This window comes from Pristiophorus japonicus, chromosome 8 (genome assembly GCF_044704955.1).
Source record: "Pristiophorus japonicus isolate sPriJap1 chromosome 8, sPriJap1.hap1, whole genome shotgun sequence".
Classification (NCBI taxonomy): Eukaryota; Metazoa; Chordata; class Chondrichthyes; family Pristiophoridae; genus Pristiophorus; species Pristiophorus japonicus.
In genome coordinates this window covers 69,238,795-69,258,871 of record NC_091984.1, presented here as the reverse complement: position 1 = coordinate 69,258,871, position 20,077 = coordinate 69,238,795, and the positions used below count along the sequence as shown (strand labels likewise).

General features: G+C 46.3%; 1 protein-coding gene across 1 annotated transcript in view; it reads left to right on the top strand.

Annotated features, from left to right (window-relative positions):
• The first annotated feature begins 2,713 nt into the window (after positions 1-2,713).
• slc5a9 (solute carrier family 5 member 9) overlaps positions 2,714-20,077 on the top strand; it is a 102,954-nt gene continuing 85,590 nt past the window's right edge. The window contains exons 1-3 of the mRNA XM_070886910.1: positions 2,714-2,833; positions 3,900-3,971; positions 9,468-9,572. Coding sequence (XP_070743011.1) covers positions 2,720-2,833; positions 3,900-3,971; positions 9,468-9,572 — 291 coding nt within the window. The 5' untranslated portion in view covers positions 2,714-2,719. The remainder of the gene's footprint in view (positions 2,834-3,899; positions 3,972-9,467; positions 9,573-20,077) is intronic.

Genomic DNA, 20,077 nt, shown 5'->3' with positions numbered 1-20,077 from the left:
ATGGGTCGTGCCCCCGGAATTAGGTGGATCTGCACTTTTGCTCCTTGGAATTTCCCGATGCCTGGTTTGAACAGCGAAGGAAATTTGTTTAAGACCTGGGCACACGAAATATCGTCAGCGGGCGATAGCGCTTGGACGTTGTCCCAATTTCAGCGTATCTTTCCCAGCCAGCTCCTGCCGAGCAGCGTGGGACCATCGCCCGGTACCATCCAGAGTAGTAGCTTGTGCACCGCACCATGGTAGGGGACCTTTACGATAGCACTGCCGATTACAGGAATCAATTCTTTTGTGTAAGTTCTCAGTTTCGTGCCAACTGGAGTTAAGACTGGCCTTGAGGCCTTGTTGCACCACAGTCTTTCAAAAGTCTTTTTGCCCATGATGGACTGGCGCGCGCCCGTGTCCAGCTCCATTGACACCGGGAGTCCATTTAGTTCAACATTCAGCATTATCGGGGGACAATTCGTGGTGAATGTGTGTACCCCATGTACCTCTGCCTCCTCGGTCTGAGGCTCTGGTTCGTCGTGATCCTCCGTGGATATGTCCTCCTCTGCAATGTGGTGGTTTGCAGGTTTAGCAGGATTCGCAGTTCACCTGCACACTCGTTGGAGGTGTCCCATTGTTCCACAGCCCTTGCAAATGTACCCTTTGAATTGGCATGAATGGAAATGATGATCACCCCCGCAGCGCCAACAAGGTGTTAATGGCCTTGTATTCATCACCTTTGATGGTGGACTCTGAGACATCTGTGGACGTGCAGCTGCAGGTATGTGTGACCTGCCCTGTACGTTACGATTCGAAAAAAACATCACTTTGTTCACAGTACTTGTAGCAGCACTTGTGTGCTGAGAGATTTGCTTCGTATTATCACTGGTGGCAATGAACGCCTGGGCTATCGCTATGGCCTTACTCAAAGTTGGGATCTCTACAGTCAAAAGTTTGCAAAGTATGGTTTCTTGGCCAATGCCAAGTATGAAAAAGTCTCTGAGCATGTGCTCCAACTGTCCTTCAAATTCGCAATGTCCTGCAAGATGTCTTAGCTCGGCGACATAACTCGCCACTTCCTGGCCTTCAGACCTTTTTTAAGTGTAGAACTGGTACCTCGCCATCAGAACGCTTACTTTCGGGTTCAAATGCTCTCGGACCAGTGTGCACAAATCATCCTATGATTTCTCCGTGGGTTTCGCTGAGTGAGCAGATTCTTCATGAGGCCATACATTGGTGCCCCACAGACAGTGAGGAGGATCGCCCTTCGTTTGGCCGTGTTCTCTTCCCCTTGTAGCTCGTTGGCTACGAAGTATTGGTCGAGTCGCTCCACAAAAGTTTCCCAATCATCTCACTCCGAAAATTTCTCCAGGATGCCCACTGTTCTCTGCATCTTTGGGTTCACTATCTGTATCTCATCGCCAGTTGTTATGTATGGAGAAAGAGTCAGACTGAACACTATGAGCTCAAAGTAAAGTGTGACCGTAGTCTTTTATTGCAGGTCTCCAGAGTGCCTCTCCAACCTGTGAGGCCTCCTTAAATACCTGTGCTCCCAAGGGATTATGGGATCCCTTGGGACTCCAGGGAATGAGCCCTCTGGTGTCTGTACAGAGTAAATATAAGTTTACATATATAACAATTACCATCTCATTTTTGTCCATCACTCCTGCCTTCCACCCTATCACAGACCTTCCCTTTTGTTCTTTCCTCCCCTCCCACTGGAGGGGAGGCTGTTCTAAGAAGGTTCACTGGGTTGATTTCAGAGATAAGGGGATTGACATATGAAGATAGGTTGAGTAGGTTGGGCCTATACTCATTGGCGTTCAGAGGAATGAGAGGTGATCTTATGGAAACATATGAGATAATGAGGGGGCTCGACAAGGTAGACAGAGAGAGGATATTTCCACTCATAGTGGAAACTAAAACTAGGGGACAATGTCTCAGAATAAGGGGCCACCCATTTAAAACTGAGATGAGGAGGAATTTCTTCTCTCAGAGGGTTGTAAATCTATGGAATTCTCTGCCCGAGAGAGCTGTGGAGGCCTGGTCATTGAATATATTTAAGGCGGAGATAGACAGATTTTTGAGCGATAAAGGAATAAAGGGTTGTAGGGAGTGGGCAGGGAAGTGGAGCTGAGTCCATGTCAGATCAGCCATGATCTTAATAAATGGTGGAGCAGGCTCGAGGGGCCAGGTGGCCTACTCCTGCTCCTATTTCTTATGTTCTCTCCCTTTCAGTGCCCCTGCACCTCCTTAAGAATCTGTTACATCTCAAACTTTTTCAGTTTTGACGAAGGATCACAAACTCGAAACATTAATTCTGTTTCTCTCCACAGATGCTGCCTGACCCATTGAGATTTCCGGCAAGTACATCTTGTACTTTACGCTGTTGCACTTTTTGGTGGGAATTTCCATTTGTTTTTACTTCAGATTCCAGCATCAGCAGGATTTTGCTTGTGTATAATTATAACAGGGTAGCCTTACAACAATGCACTCTTTCTTTGGCAAACCTGAATTTTGTTCTAATCATTCAACAGGAGGCTTATTAGTAAAAAAAAAATCAATTGTCACATCTTGGCAGATAATTCAATGGCCATACTTCACCACCACCTTCTCAGGGGCAATTAGGGATGGGCAAAAAATACTAGCCTTGCCAGCCACGCCCACATCCCGGAATGACTAAAAAGTCCAAAGTTCAGTTTAAATGTGTTGCAGCTTACAAAATTCATTCATAGTGATGGACCACAGAATGGAACCGGCAACCAAAGTTTCGAGAATGTTTGCTTTGGAGATACCAGACATCATTGTGATCGTCATTTACTTTGTGTTTGTTTTAAGTGTTGGAATATGGGTGAGTTCAGAGTACTCTGCGTTAAGCAGTCAGATTTCTCAGTTTACAGTTAGTGAAGAGTGTAATTTTGAACTCTGACGTTTATTAATGTAGATTTGTGCTGTTTGAATAAAATTAATGATTGTGCATCTTGTACTTTATGCTGTTTCACTTTTTGGTGGGAATGCATTCCCTCCCCTTTGTAGTCAAACCCTCCTTTGGCTTATATTGGAAACTGGCTTATATTACTCTCACATTACAACAGTGACTACACTCCAAAAAGTACTTAATTGGCTGTAAAGGGCTTTGAGACGTCCGGAGGTCGTGAAATGCGCTATATAAATCCAAGACTTTCTTTTATATTGCCAAAGTAGTACAATAGATTGCACTATAAACGAGACTGTCTGTCAACAGAGCTATCACTCTTCCTGACCTTATGAATTTAGAAAACCTAATCAATTTTCTAATATAAAAGCATTTTAGGAAAAAATAATGTAGTTCTGATATTTTTAGCTTTCTTTCATTTTTGTTAGCTTCTATCTGTAGAATCGTTTTGGAGACTTGCATCTGCATTAAAAAATCAGTTGCCGATTGCCAAACTTTTATGTTACGTCCTTAAAACTTTCTGTATTTTCAGTGATTATATATGGATTGCATTTCAATATTTCGAAAGCAAAATTAAACACATATTACATGTTTAAAATCCAATAACAATGAAGCTGTTAAAGAATTTCATTAACCAGCCCATGTTGTTCTGGAATCACGGCAAATATGAGGAACTATTTGATTACAGTATATTTAAAATAAGTTTTTATGTGAAAAGTACTCAAGGGGCTCGCTTGCTTAAACAGAAGTTTATAGAAATGTAATTAAGTTAACAGAGAGGTCGTTTTTATTATGAGCTTAGCAGGCTAAAGAAATACTGTGCTGACAATGTTGTTTTCATGCAGTTCCTGGTTCCTGTGTGCCAAGTCTGAACTGTGTTCCAACGACCTTGGGGCATACAGTTTATTTTTAACCCGGCTATATTCTATTTTATTTGGACTTTGATTAAGAGAATTGACATCTATATCTTTCTGCATTACAGTCATCTGTGAAAGCCAACCGGAGCACAGTGGGAGGATATTTTCTTGCTGGAAGATCTATGACCTGGTGGCCAGTAAGTCTATTATTAAAGTTATTTTTTGAAGTATGTTAATATTTGATGTGGATTAGTGCAATGTTCAAATAATATATCAACTGTAATATACACGTTTTGTTAATAAATGTTATTGCTTTTCTTTACCACATCAGCAATAATAGTATGATGAAAACAACCTCCCTTTTTAACCTTTAAGTATAATATTAAGGTCAAAGACTACATAAAATCATAGAATGATACAGCACAGAAGAAGGCCATTTGTCCCATCAGCCTGTGCCGGCTCTTTGGTAGAGCTATCCAATTAGTTCCACTCCTCTGCTCTTTCCCCATAGTGGGTGTAACATTTTCAATCCTTCAGTCCCCTGGCACCACCCTTATATCTAGGGAGGATTGGAAGATTGTGGTCAGAGCCACCACAATTTCCACCCTTACCTCCCGAGGACACATCCCATCTAGACTGAGTGACTTTTCTACTTTGAGTGCTGCCAATTTATTAAATACCTCTTTATCTATTCTATCCTATCCAATATTGATACTATTCCTCCTTTACTACTACATTGCTAGTGAAGGCAGAGGTAAAGTATTCATTTAGTACCCCAGCCACACCCTCTGCCTCCACAAGAAGATCTCCTTTTTTGGTCCCTAATCGGTCCCATCCTTCCTTTTACTACCCTTTTACTATTTATATGTTTATAAAAGACTTTTGAAATCCATTTTACGTTAGCTGTTAATCTACTCCCATATTCTCTCTTTGTTCCTCTTATTCTCTTTTTAGATCTCCTCTGTACTTTTTATTTTCAGCTTGGTTCTCTACTGTATTATGAACCTTACATAAGTCTCCGTTTCTGTTTCTTTTTAATCTATGGCCTAAAATTCCCACTGTTTGTGCTGACTGTTAATAACCCGTTATTTCCGGCGTGGGCGGTAAAAAAGGGTTTTCAGATCACCGGCTTCTCGCCCATTCTCAAAGCATCTAGTCTCCATTGTTGAAAATGGCCGTTAACACGAGCGATATGAAATGGGCGGTAGCATTAAATCTCGCGGCCCTTCTGCCGTAAAGTGTCGGCGTCCTAAATGGCTTACCTATTATTCTTAGACTGTGACCCCTGGTTCTGGAACTCCCCAGCAACGGGAACATTCTTCCTGCCTCTAACCTGTCCAATCCCGTCAGAATGTTATATATTTCTATGAGATCCCCTCTCATTCTTCTAAACTCCAGTGGATACAAGTCCAGTTGATCCAGTCTTTCCTCATATGTAAGTCCTGCCATCCCGGGAATCAATCTGGTGAACCTTCGCTGCACTCCCTCAATAGCAAGAACATCCTTCCTCAGATTAGGAGACCAAATCTGAACACAATATTCCAGGTGTGGCCTCACCAAGGCTCTGTACAACTGCAGTAAGGCCTCTCTGCTCCTATACTCAAATCCTCTAGCATGAAGGCCAACATGCCATTTGCTTTCTTCACCGCCTGCTGTACCTGCATGCCAAACTTCAATGACTGATGTACCAAGACATCAAGTCCCTCCTGCGTGCATACAGGGCTTCAGTGACCTGTCTAATGCAGCAATGTGTGGCATGCTGAGAAAGTCCGCACATGACGCCAGTTGTAGCCTGAAAAGAACCCGAGGCGTAGAACAACAGTACCACGGTGACTATGACCTCACCAGACAATGCAGTTCTGATGGTGCTGATAGGCTTCAGATTTTCCCTTATCAGCTGGCATACCTCAGTGATAACCTCTTTGCGGAAGTGCAGTCTCCGAAGGCAGGTGGTGTTGGGCAAGTTGAGGTAAGACCGCTTCTCCATGTACTTGTGGGGGGTTGTAACGTCCGATCCTCCTCATCAGTCTGGCACGTCTTAAATTGGGCACATAATGCTGTGGAGCATACCTTCGGCAATTTCGAGTCTGCTGCATGTAATTTCTCATCAAGGGAGGGTGAGAAAGGACAGGCCCCATTGCAGTAGCTCTCTGTTTTCCACCGATTGGTCACAAACAATGAATGTCCCGACAAAGACACCTATTCAATTCCAATTGGTCACAGTATGGTCAAGATGTTTGCACAGATGTTCAACTCCAATGACCTACAGAGTACATCCAAATTTCCCCGAGGTTGAAGCACAGCAGCCTTTTAAAGGATGCGACATGTGATGTAGAACATGGCGTCCATACCGCTGTGATTAGTTCCGGTTAGTTCCACTTTTTCTGGGCCTTTTTTTGGGCGAGCGATATTGTGGTCGATATGTGTGCGAGGTGTTGAAAGTGACGCTGGGCGATCTCATGGCCGCTAGTTTCAGTAAATATTCTCTTTACGACCCAAAAAAAGTGGGTGGGCGGTATTATTGAATCTCGGCGTTAAATCAGTGTGGAAATTAACGCTGGCCGATATTATGGGTGTTGATTTCGCCCATTCTGATGATTCCGCCCAAAAAAAGTGAGCCGGCGGTATCATTTTTTCCCGGCGTTACGCACATGGGGAAAGTAACGCTCGGCGATAAGTTTCTGAAAAATGCCTGTCAGTTTCCATTTTGTGGCTAATGGGTGCTATGTGGGCATTATACATCATTTCAGTGATAAAATGGGCGTTAAGTGGGCATAAAGCATGTAAAAAAAGTGGAAAATCTAGTCCTATGTCCCCTAGTTTTAGTTTCCCCTATGAGTGGAAATATCCTCTCTGCATCCACCTTCTTGAGCCTCCTCATTATCTTATAAGTTTCAATAAGATCACCTCTCATTCTTCTGAACTCCAATGAGTATACGCCCAACCTACTCAACCTATCCTCATAAGTCAACGCCCTCATCTCCGGAATCAACCTAGTGAACCTTCTCTGAACAGCCTCCAATGCAAGTATATCCTTCCTTAAATACGGAGACCAAAATTGTACGCAGCACTCAGGTGTGGCTTCATCAATACCCTGTACAGTTGTAGCAGGACTTCTCTGCTTTTATACTCTATCTCCCTTGCAATAAAGGCCAACATTCCATTTGCCTTCCTGATTACTTGTACCTGCACACTAAATTTTTATGTTTCATGCACAAGGACCCCCAGGTCTCTCTGTACTGCAGCACTTTGCAATTTTTCTCCATTTAAATTATAATTTGCTTTTCTATTATTTCTGCCAAAGTGGATAACATTATACTCCCACATTATACTCCATCTGCTAAATTTTTGCCCACTCACTTAGTCTGTCTATATCCCTTTGTAGATTTTTTATGTCCTCCTCACAATTTGCTTTCCCATCCATCTTTGTATCATCAACAAACTTGGCTACATTACACTTGGTCCCTTCATCCAAGTCATTAACATAGATTGTAAGTAGTTGAGGACCCAGCACTGATCCCTGCGGCACCCCACTAGTCACTGTTTTCTTAAAGGGACACACATATCTTTCAGGTAAGTGTGGTTTTAAGATTTTGGTGGAAGGCTGCTGACTTTCAGTGGGGGACACTGCAGATTGCCTTGCAGGACGCCCTACAGGAGCTGGTGGCTGGAAGTGTCAAATTGAGTGATGGTGTTTCTTCTTCTTCACTTCCCTCCCTCTTTTTGGTGAGCAGGCTGGATTTCTTGGGTGTCTGAAATGAGGAAGTCACAAGGGTCGAGTTGTGGTGAGGGGAGGGCGGGAAAGCAAGAGCTGCATTCTTACAAGATGTGCACCTTGTAAATCAGAAGATATTGTGGGATGAGATGTAAGTGGGATGTGAGAAGGAGGATAACGTATGAGGACACCGGCATCTTGCATCCTTTTAGCCCCACCGCTGGCCATGCCCTGCCAAGAGTGACCTAGCACTGAGCCCTCCAAGGGGGTTGAGGTGCTGCTGGGAATATGAGGTGGGTCTCATGTTTGATACAGATTGTTGGTAGATAGTGGGGGGTGTGGAGGGTCTGGGGGGGTGGGGGGAGGGTAGGTGTCATCCTGCTTTTTAACTTACTCCCTAACTCCTGAAACTCTGACTGCAGGACCTTCAGCCTTTTTCTTCCCATGTCATTGGTTCCCACATTGATCACAACTTCTGGCTGTTCCCCTTCCCCACTCAAAATGTTCTGCATCCTCTTAGTGATGTCCTGACTTGAACGTCAATTATCCCCACCCACCAGAAAAAAAGACATGGAAGATAAATAAGTAATGAAAGCAAATTGGAAGAGAGATATTATTCACCTCCGATCAGGATACCCGCTTTCATCCCAAAGTCCTTCATAAAATCAATTTTCCCTTTTCCTTTTTTCCCCCTTGGGATGACTAGCTGGCTGTTCAGAAAGGAAGCTTATTCCTACACCTCATTGACCCAGAATTTGCGGTCCTGATGTCAGTGAACTGGCAGTGTTTGCCGTCATTTCGCCTTTGAAAATGACCGCAACTTCAGGATTTTGTGGTCTTTCATTCACAGCTCCTCCACAGGTTGTGCTGTGCCCCCCTCCCTTCCCCCTCCCTTCCCCCTCCCCCCCACCCCCACCACAGAGCTGGCAATCAGTGAAATCTCTCAAATCATGGAAACTGCTGAAAACTTCAGCTCTTCCACAGTAAGTACGCTGTTAAATTCCCCACTAAAAGTTGGACCCTTTTGGATCCGCCCCAAGTTTTTTTTGCGCTGTCTAATATTTTTAAAAGTCAGAATTTTAAGCGCTTACCCATTTCTTTCTACATTGTCTGAGAATTCTGCATTTTGATTTGCTGCTTAGACAGCTTGTTCACATCACAGCAGCTCCCACAGTGGGCAGAGGAAACATTTCAAGGACACCCTCAAAGCCTCCTTGATAAAATGCAACATCCCCACTGGCACCTGGGAATCCCTGGCCCAAGACCACCTAAGTAGAGGAAGAGCATCCAGGAGGGTGCTGAGCACCTCGAGTCTCATCGCCCAAGAACATGCGGAAATCAAGCGCAGACAGCAGAAGGAGCGTGCAGCAAACCAGACTCCCCACCCACCCTTTCCTTCAACCACTGTTTGCCCCGCCTGTGACAGAGACTGTAATTCCAGCATTGGACTGTACAGTCACCTGAGAACTCACTTTTAGAGTAGAAGCAAGTCTTCTTCGATTTCGAGGGACTGCCTATGATGATGACGTTGATTTGAATTACGTGTCGGAAAACCCAAATTTCTCAACATATAGATCGCAAGATCTTTGTGCAAAGCTTACTTTGGGGCTAGCAGCAAAAGCCATTGCTGCGCCGCTGACCCCAATTTCCAGGCCAATACAAATGTTTACATTTAGGAACGATGATATCATCTTCCACACCAGAGTAATGCTGAAACCTGAATTCCAACTTGTATCTGAAATCCGTCTCTTTGGTTTCACATTAAAGAAAAAAATAATGAAAGTAATTGTTAAAAATAAATTTCTGTTGTCTGAATAGATATATTTAAAGTTGCAATTAAAGAACAGAATTAACACCGATGAATTTCATAGATGTTGCAAGCTACAGGAAATGAAATGCATGTACATTATAAAATTGTTTAACATTGAAACCAATATAACCTGTTTGTTTTATCTTTTTATTTTCAATATATTAACAGATTGGGGCATCACTTATGTCCAGTAATGTGGGCAGTGGCCTGTTTATCGGTCTGGCAGGCACAGGAGCAGCTGGGGGCGTTGCTGTTGGAGGTTTTGAATGGAATGTAGGTTTGGCTGTTACAGTTTCTAAATTATTATATGCACAGTCTTACTGATAAATTGCATGTTCTTTTTTGTAACCTAGTCAGTCTACAATATGTAGCTGGTCTCATGTTCTTCCACCCACAGCCAGATCTAAAACCATAGCACCATGGGTGGCTCAGCTGTACAGCGGGAGAGGAGAAAGGTCAAGCGAGCGATAGTTATAGGGGATTCGATAGTCAAGGGAGCAGACTGGCGTTTTTGTGGTCGCAGATGTGATTCCAGAATGGTATGTTGCCTCCCTGGTGCCAGGATTAAGGAGCGGCTGGAAAACAATCTGAAGTGGGAGGGTGACCAAGCAGAGGTCTGGTTCATATCGGTACTTGTAAAGTCCTTACACAATATCACAAATCCACACGAGGCACATTCTATGGACAAGGTCACTCCATGACCTGAACCTTTATTCAAAAGACCAAGAAGTGATGACCCTGCGTGGGACCTCCCTTTATATACCTGGATGACCAGGTGAGGAGTGTCTCCCACAAATTCACCCCCTGTGGTCAATGTGTGCATTTCTCAAGTAAATACAGTATTGCAGTGTTGTTACATGAAGGTTACATACATGACATCACCTCCCCCCCAACGTCTTATTGAGATCACAGGTTAAGTCTTTCGGGTGGTCTGCGCTCTCTCGTGGAGCACCGCAGTTGGGGCTCTGGCTGTTGAGCCTTGGCCTGCGTGTCTGTCCCCTGTGGTGATTGCGGCCTGTCCGGGCTAACTGCAGGGACTGTGCATGCTGCTGAATGTTCTTGTTGCTCGTTCACTGGCGTTGGTGTGAATACCATCTCATGATCTTCCTCAGAGTCCATGCTGAACCTTTTTTTTACTTGGTCAAGATGCTTGCGGCATATCTGCCCATTGTTAAGTTTAACCACTATGATCCTATTCCCCTCTTTGTCTATTACAGTACCTTCAAGCCATTTGGGCCCCAAAGCGTGATTGAGAACAAATACGGGGTCACCAATTTCTATACATCTCCCCCTTGAATTACGGTCAATGTACTCATTTTGGGACTGGCGCTTGCCTTCAACAATGTCAGACAAGACTGGATGAATGAGGGACAGTCGAGTTTTGAGTGTACGTTTCATAAGGAGCTCCGCAGGCAGGATCACCGTGAGCGAGTGCGGTCGGGACCTATAGGCCAGCAGGAGGCGCAATAGGCGGCATTGAAGGAGGGACCATGAATCCTGAGTATGCCTTGTTTTATGATTTGGACCGCACGTCATTGCCCGGTCACACGTTTGGTGGCCGGCTTTGAACGATGCTGTCCTGACATGGTTGATGCCATTACCCGACATGAACTCCCGGAACTCGTAGCTAGTGAAACATGGGCCATTATCACTAACAAGGATGTCCGGCAAACCGTGGGTCGCAAAGATCGCACATAGACTCTCCACAGTGGTGGATGTCGTGCATGAATTCAAAATGATGCAATCGATCCATTTCGAGTACGCATCAACCACGATGAGAAACATTTTCCCCATAAACAGACCTGCGTAGTCTACGTGAATGCGTGACCATGGCCTGGTGGGCCAGGGCCACGGGCTGAGCGGGGCCTCCCTGGGGGCATTTCCCAGCTGAGCACACGTCGTGCACCTGCGAACACAGTGTTCCAGGTCTGAATCAATTCCCGGCCACCAAACGTGGGACCGGGCAATGACCTTCATCAGCACGATGCCTGGGTACTTACTGTGGAGTTCTCTGATGAAAGCTTCCCTGCCCCTCTGGGGCATGACTACCCGGCTGCCCCATAGTAGGCAGTCGGCTTGGATGGAGAGCTCATCCATCCGCCTGTGAAATGGTCTGACCTCCTCAGGGCATGCTCCGTGTGCGGGCGCCCAATCCCCAGTCAGGACACATTTCTTAATCAAGGATAGGAGGGGATCTCTGTTGGTCCAGATTTTGATCTGGCGGGCTGTGATGGGGGAGCCTGCGCTGTCAAAGGCATCAACGGCCATGACCATCTCCGCGCTTTGCTTCACTGCCCCCTCAGTGGTAGCCAGTGGAAGCCTGCTGAACGCGTCGGCGCAATTTTCAGTGCCGGGCCGGTGCCGTATGGTGTCATACGCAGCCAGCGTGAGAGCCCATCGATATATGCGAGCTGACGCATTGGGATTGACAGCCTTGCTGTCTGACAACTGGGATGTTAACGGCTTGTGGTCCATTTCTAATTCGAACCTCCTGCCAAAAAGGTACTGGCATCTTTTTCACCCCATAGACACATGCGAGTGCTTCCTTCTCAACCATCCCATATCCCCGTTCAGCTTGAGAGAGCGACCTGGAGGCATAAGCCACAGGTTGTAGTTGGCTCTCAGCATTGTACTGCTGCAACACGCACCCAACCCCATAGGACGATGCATCACATGTCAGAACCAATTTCTTACAGGGTTTGTACAGGGTCAACAACTTATTTGAACAGAGTAGGTTCCCCGCCCGATTGAAAGCCCGTTCTTGATAGTCCCCCCAAAACCAATCGCAACCCTTACGCAGGAGCACGTGTAGTGGCTCCAACAATATGCTTAAGTTCGGCAGAAAGTTCCCGAAATGGTTCAAGAGCCCTAGAAATGAACGCAACTCCGATGTGTTGTAGGGCCTGGGCGCTCGTCGAATTGCCTCTGTTTTGGATTCGGTAGGCCGAATCCCATCTGCAGCATCCCTCCTGCCCAGAAACTCGACTTCGGGAGCCAAAAACATACACTTAGGTTTTGTGAGTCACAGGCCTACCCGGTCCAGTCGGCATAGCATCTCCTCCAGGTTGTGGAGGTGTTCCTCGGTGTCCCGACCCGTGATCAGGATATCGTCCTGGAATACAATCGTTCCAGGAATGGATTTGAGCAGGCTTTCCATGTTTCTTTGAAAGATCGCGGCTGCTGACCGAATGCCAAACAGGCACCTGTTGTAAACAAACAGTCCCTTGTGCGTGGTGATTGTGGTCAGTAGTTTGGATTCTTCGGCCAGTTCCTGGGTCACGTAGGCTGAAGTGAGGTCCAACTTGGTGAACAGCTTGCTACCTGCCAGCGTGGCAAAAAGATCCTCCGCTCTCGGAAGCGGGTATTGGTCTTGTTGGGACACCCGGTTGATAGTGGCCTTGTCGTCGCCACAGATCCTGACCGAGCCATCCGCTTTTGGGATGGGAACAATGGGGCTCGCCCAGTCGCTGAATTCAACGGGCGAGATGATGCCGTCTCTCAGCAAACGGTCCAATTCGCTTTCAATTTTCTCCCGCATCACATACGGCACAGCTCTGGCTTTGTGGTGCACTGGTGTGGCGTCCGGGGTGATGCGAATCACTACTTTCATACCTTTGAACGTTCCGACGCCAGGTTGGAATAGCGACTCAAATTGCTATAGGACCTGTGAGCATGAACTTCGCTCCACAGATGACACTGCGTGCACATCCCCCCATTTCCAGTTCATCTCAGCTAACCAGCTCCTCCCCAACAGTGCGGGACCAATTCCCGGGACAATCCAGAGCGGCAGCCTGTTCACTGATCCATTGTGTGTGACAGCCAACATTGCACTGCCTAGCACTGGAATGATTTATTTGGTGTACGTCCGTAATTGCATCTCAATGCGTTCTAGTTTGGGTCTGCTGGCTTTGAGTTGCTATAGCTTTTCAAATTATTGAACGCTCATGAGGAGAAATTAGATAGGCTGGGGTTATTTTGTTTGGAACAGAGGAGGCTGAGGGGAGATTTAATTGAGGTGTATAAAATTATGAGGGGCCTAGATAGAATGGATAGGAAGGAACTATTTCCATTAGCAGAGGTGTCAATAACCAAGAGGCATAGATTTAAAGGAGTTGGTAGAAGGATTAGAGGAGAGATGAGGAAATTTTTTTTCTCATTGCCTGAAAGGGTGGTAGAAGCAGAAACCCTCATCACATTTAAAAAGTACTTGGATGTGCACTTAAAGAGCTGTGACTGACAGGGCTTTGGACCTATTGCTAGAAGATGGGATTAGGCTGGGTAGCTCTTTTTTGACCGGCACGGACACAATGGGCTGAATGGCCTCCTTCTGTGTCATAATTTTTCTATGGTTCTATGATTCTAAGATTTTTGATTCTTGCTCAAAAGCTGTCCATTGCTGAAACATAAATTTCTCATGTACTGTATGGTTCAGTCTGTATTTAACTGCAGTCAATTACTGTTTCTAAATATTAGAAGCTGCAGGACAAAATTAACAAATCATACATCTTCAAATCTTTTATGTTTTTCTTCCTGCACTTGTCTTGATTTCGTGTTGTGTTTTGTATTCTGAATTAGTTATTACATTTGAGCTGACACAGTTTTACTCCAGTACTGAGTTACTTACTTGGGAAGCACATTGAAGAGTGTACAGACAAATTTAAATGGGATTTGAGTGCTCTTTACTATGATTTTCTTGCAGAGGTTATGAAGATTGTAGTATAAAGCAGTGAAATCCCATCAAATGAGCAGTAAAATAACAAAGATATTAATTATTTCAACCCACTACTCAGTAGGCAAATCGCACAGAGGCTTTGCTAATACGCCAAGGCCTTGCTGTCCAAGCTTTTGTGAGTTGCATAAGTATCTATGATGGAGCCTTGGGAGCCACATATAACGTTTAAATCCATGTTTCCACTGATTTGCTGATAACTATCAGATCTTGGTGTTCTGTTTAGGATCATCCCACCAATGAGAAAGTAGGGCTAAAATATGAAGGGGTTCGATTGGGTGGCTATTGGTTTTCAAGCTTGGCCAAGTTTCTGTAGCCAGTTGTTTTGAAAGTTCTTATAAATTGTGTGTTAATTTAAAGGAATGAGACAACAAAACATTACATTTTATCACAATGGGCACACTCAGGCCACGATTTCCCCAAGCGAGGTGGGCGATGTCAAGGGCAGATTCGAAAGCCGCTCCTGGCTCCATTTTAGCTTTCCCCACGACTTTCCCCTAATTGGGCTTGTTCAGCCCGCCCTGCGAGGTTCCCGGCCAATTAAAAGGAAGTGGGTCTGATGATGTCATTTGATAACATGACATCAGTCGGTTTCCTTAAAGGAACCATGTCCACATTCATTTTCACAGTGGTTCTGGTCAGTTGTTCTATATCATTGAGGTGCTGCAAACACTGACAAGCACAGCATTACACTGGCTGCACCCAGGCTTTCTCATGACTCCCTCTATATACTTTTGAGGGAGTCAAAGCATGCAGGGAGGTTCTATTCCTTTCCCATGGGCGGAAGAGCCCTTCCCAGGACACAAACACAGCCTGGTTGCATTTTGCACAGGAGAGCACAGGCAGGAATGTCAGCAGGAGGACCAGGCTGCCATGGCAGAAACCTTTCAATGATCTCAGTAGATCACAAAACATTATTGCAAAGCTACACTTAACCTTATCCTGCTGTGCCACTTATCACATCCCCATCACTCTACCTTCCCTACCCTACCCCTGCACATCCTTCCTCACACCAACTTACCTTGCACCTCCGCCCATCCCTCTCTCTCTATCTACATTATCACATCCCCATCTCACTAGCCCCCCTCACACTCACCGCCATCCTTGTCCAATCATACCAACTGACAACACACAAGGTAGGCACTTGGGTTTTTTAGCCAATGTTCATCTCAAGTTTCTGTTAATGTGTTGTCTAACATTGAAATCTTTATTTTCAACACTTTGTCTTCTTGGACCGATTTGTGTGCTCCTTCGGAAGTGGCTTAGTGAGTTGTAGTGAATGGTCAGACATAACGGTATCCTCGCAGTGGTGATGAATGTGAAAGGAAAGGCTTTGGCATTGTGGGGCTGCTTTATGGTGTTGGTGTGGGGTGGTGCCAACCTGGCACATCATGTGGCGCAAAAGAGCTACCCGCCCCCATCCCTGGCCTCCCGGGCAGTAATGTGGTCAGGTGCTGATGACCTGTGGCCTGTGCAGCATCAGTTGATTGTGGAAAAGGTTGGTGTTGTTGCTGGTGTGCCTGGTGATGCTGGTGTTGGGGCTGGAGCTGAACATGGTAGGATTCTGAGGTCCAAAATGAAATTTTTTCAAATGGCACCAATGCTGATGGAATAGATGGCAGCTGAAGTTGAGATGACAGAAGCGATCTGTCAATAATTACTTGCTTTTGTACTCTATTCCTCTATTTATGAAGCCCAGGATCCCGTATACTCTTTTAACCACTTTCTCAATCTGCCCTACCACCTTCAATGATTTATGCACATATACCCTCACATCTCTGTTCATGCACCCCCTTTAGAATTGTACCCTTTAGTTAATATTGCCTCTCCTTGTTCTTCCTACTAAAATGTACCATTTTGCACTTTTTCCATAAAATTTCATCTGCCACGTGTCCGCCCATTCCACCAGCCTGTCTATGTCCTATTGAAGTCTATCACTATTCTCCTCATTGTTCATTGTACTTTTAAGTTTTGTGACATCTGCAAATTTTGAAATTGTGCCCTGTACACCCAAGTCTAAGGGCTAGATTTTATACTTTTGTGCAGATCACCCAAAAATGGGCGGTATTTCCGGTTTGGGCGGTAAAAATAGGTTTTCAGATTGCCCATTCTCAAAGCCCCTAGTCTCCATTTTTGAAATTGGGCGTTACCATGACCGATATGAAATGGGCGTTAGCATTAAATTTTTCTGATCTTCTGCTGTAAAGTGTCGCCGTCCTTAGCAACAGCACGGCATTGTTCGATTCCTGCGATTCAGGAGGTCAGGGGTCATCATGACATGCGCAGAAGAGGAGACAGAGAGAGAGGGAGCAAAGAGGGACTGAAAGCGTGTGTGGCTGTGGTGTGTGCATGTTTGGCTGTTGTGGGAGGTACAAGGGAGATTCACCAGCAACAAAAGGCCTACTAAGCACCAAGAACATAGTTGGCACCGAGTTTTTGTCCAACAAATAATATATAACATGGAAGAGATGGAGGAGGCCCTGAAGTTGGTAGCCAGGAACACTGGTGGCAGAGGGCTCCCAGTGGTCCCGGAGCGCGGCACTGCACCCCAAGGTGCTGCACCCCCATTGCCAATGACACATGAGAGCCAGGAGCAACATCTTGCTTCTGGCTCGAAGCATGTTCCCACCTCGGGACCGTCCTCTCCCGCATCCGTGCAAGCAGCGGTTCGGCCGTCATCCCCGCCCTGCCCACTCCCCCCCCACCAATGAAGCAATGAAGCATCGCCTGAGGAGCTCCTCGGCCAGGGGGCTTGGAGTCAGGAGGCGAAGGGGAAGGGGTATAGGTGGGGAGGAGAAGTGGAGGGAGCGGGGTGGGGAGTGGGGGGCAGGGAAGGGTTAGCTTTTGCAGAAATACTTATGACAAATGTTCGGTATAAATGTTTTTTATTTAACAAAACCTTGTTGCACATTGGCTCAGATAGCTGCACCGTTACACGCTGGTGATTCCTTAACATCAAAGGGTATAAGTACACTTAACTTCAATCAACTTAAACTTTAACTGTCAGCAAGGTGATGCACACCATTGATGTATGACCTGCACACCCAGCAGTGTGTCAGTCTTGTAAATACCACCAATGTTCTTTCAGGCAAAGCGCTCATTTATGAGCTCCTGACATTGCAGCTATCATGCTACGACCGGCCCTTTCATGCGGTCTACAGGGGAGCGGGGGCATGGCTTCAGCGTCAGCCTGATTGTCTGCGCCGATGTCAGCATCCACCTCCTCATCCTCCTCTTCCTCTCTCTGGTGAGGTGGACTATCAGGGTCATCAGGCAATTCTTGTCCACCCCTGATAGTCAAGTGGTGCAGCATGGAGCACACCTCCATGAATTGAGCTACCTGCTCAGGGTGGTATTGGAGGTCACCTCCTGAGTGGTCCAGGCATCTAAAGCGCTGCTTAAGCACTCCAATGGTTTTCTCCACGATATTGCGAGTGGCTCTGTGGCTCTCATTGTATCGCTTCTTGGCTTCGGTGTGGGTGTCACACAGGGGGGTCATCAGCCAGGTGGCGAGGCCATATCCTTTGTCACCAAGCATCCAGCATTGACCTTGTGGCTGATTGTTAAACAAGTCAGATTCAGTGCTCTCACACAGGATGTGAGCATCATGGATGCTGCCCGGAAATTTAGCATTCACTGCCATAATAATTTGCTGGTGGTCGACAACCAGTTGCACATTCCTGAAAACCTCTGCATCCTGAAAAGGTGCCCGCATCGCGATGTGTGTACAGTCTATTGCTTCCTGCACCTTGAGGAAGTTAGCAATTTGATAGTGTAGTGTATGGAGAAAGAGTCAGACTGAACACTGAGCTCAAAGTAAAGTGTGACTTTAGTCTTTTATTGCAGGTCTTCAGAGTGCCTCTCCAACCTGTGAAGCACTTTTAAATACCTGTGCTCCCAAGGGATTATGAGATCCCTTGGGACTCCGGGAAATGAGCCCTCTGGTGGCTGTACAGAGTATATACAAGTCCAGATACATAACAACATTCCCCCCCCCCCCAAAGTCAATAGTGTAACTATTTACAATGTGAGTCGATCTGGGACCCTTCTTGCCCTGGTTGATCATCTTGGTGTGAAAGCTGGTGTTGTTGAGTCATTTGTTGGGCCCTCACTGGGCTGCTGTGCAGCTGGCCTTGCTGGCTGCCCGGTGTGTTGGGCCCTTGCTGGGCTGCTGTGGATGATGGGTTCTGCTTCGTGGTCAACCGTGGTGTCAGTTGCCACTGGTGTGTATGTTGGGGGATTAAAAAAGGTAGGGTCCAAGGTGGGTTGCTCAGGGTAGTCAGTGAATCTGAGTTTGATTTGGTCCAAGTATTTCCGGTGAATGAGTCCATTTGAAAGTTTGACCCGAAACACCCTGCTCCCCTCTTTGGCCATGACCGTGCCGGGACCTTGCCCATAATTTAATACAAATACAGGATCATTGACATTGATCTCGCGTGACACATTTGCGCTATCATGGTATGCACTTTGTTGAAGCCGCCTGCTCGCTACCTGTTCATGTAGATCAGGGTGAACTAAGGAGAGCCTAGTCCTAAGTGCTCTTTTCATGAGCAGTTCAGTAGGTGAGATCCCAGTGAGTGAGTGTGATCTCGTGCGGTAGCTAAGAAGGACTCGGGATAGGCGAGTCAGCAGTGAGCCTTCAGTTACCCTCTTCAAGCCTTGCTTGATGGTTTGCACTGCTCTCTCTGCCTGACCATTGGACGCTGGTTTAAACGGGGCTCGACTGTGTTTCGACCTGTGACCAAGATGCCGTCCTGGAAGACCACAGTGTGCGGGACCGACTTCAGTAAACTTTCCATGTTTCTCTTGAATATCGCCGCCGCTGATCGGATTCCAAACGGGCATCTGTTGTAAACAAAAAGACCTTTGTGTATGTTGATGCAGGTGAGGGTCTTCGATGATTCCTCCAGTTCCTGCGTCATGTAGGCTGAGGTCAGATCCAGCTTCGTGAACGTCTTTCCTCCCGTCAGCGTTGCAAAGAGGTCGTCCGCTTTTGGAAGTGGGTATTGGTCCTGCAGGGAGTAATGATTGATAGTTACTTTGTAATCGTCACAGATTCTGACGGTGCCGTCTCCCTTGAGGACTGGGACAATAGGACTGGCCCACTCGCTGAACTCGATCGGTGAGATGATGCGCTCTCTTTGTAGCCGGTTGAGCTCGATTTCTACCCTTTCTCTCATCATGTACGGTACTGCTCTCGCCTTGTGATGGATGGGTCGTGCCCCCAGAATTAGGTGGATCTGTTCCTTGGAATTTCCCGATGCCTGGTTCGAACAGCGAAGGAAATTTGTTTAAGACCTGTGCACACGAAGTGTCGTCAGCGGGCGATAGCGCTCGGATGTCGTCCCAGTTCCAGCGTATCTTTTCCCAGCCAGCTCCTGCCGAGCATCATGGGACCATCGCCCCGTACAATCCAGAGTGGTAGCTTGTGCACCGCTCCATCATAGGAGATCTTTACGGTAGCACTGCCGATTACAGGAATCAGTTCTTTCGTGTAAGTTCTTAGTTTCGTGCGAATTGGAGTTAAGACTGGCCTTGAGGCCTTGTTGCACCACAGTCTTTCAAAAGTCTTTTTGCCCATGATGGACTGACTCGCCCCCATGTCCAGCTCCATTGACACCGGGAGTCCATTTAGTTCAACATTCAGCATTATCGGGGGACAATTCATGGTGAATGTGTGCACCCCCTTTACCTCTGCCTCCTCTATCAGAGGTTCTGTTTCGTCGTGATCCTCCGTGGATCTGTCCTAGTACCGACCTCTGGAAACATCACTGTATACCTTCCTCCAGTTCAGAAATCAACCATTCACCACCATTCCATGTTTCCTGTCACTTAGCCAATTTCATATCCATGCTGTCACTGTCCCTTTTATTCCATGGACTTAAACTTTGCTAGCAAGCCTATGCTGTGGCACTTTATCAAACACGTTTTGGAAGTCCATGTACATAGGATAGACAGCACAGAAACAAGCCATTCAACCCAACCAGTCCATGCCAGCATTTATATTCCACTCGAGCCTCCTCCCATCTTTCCTCATCTAAATCTATCA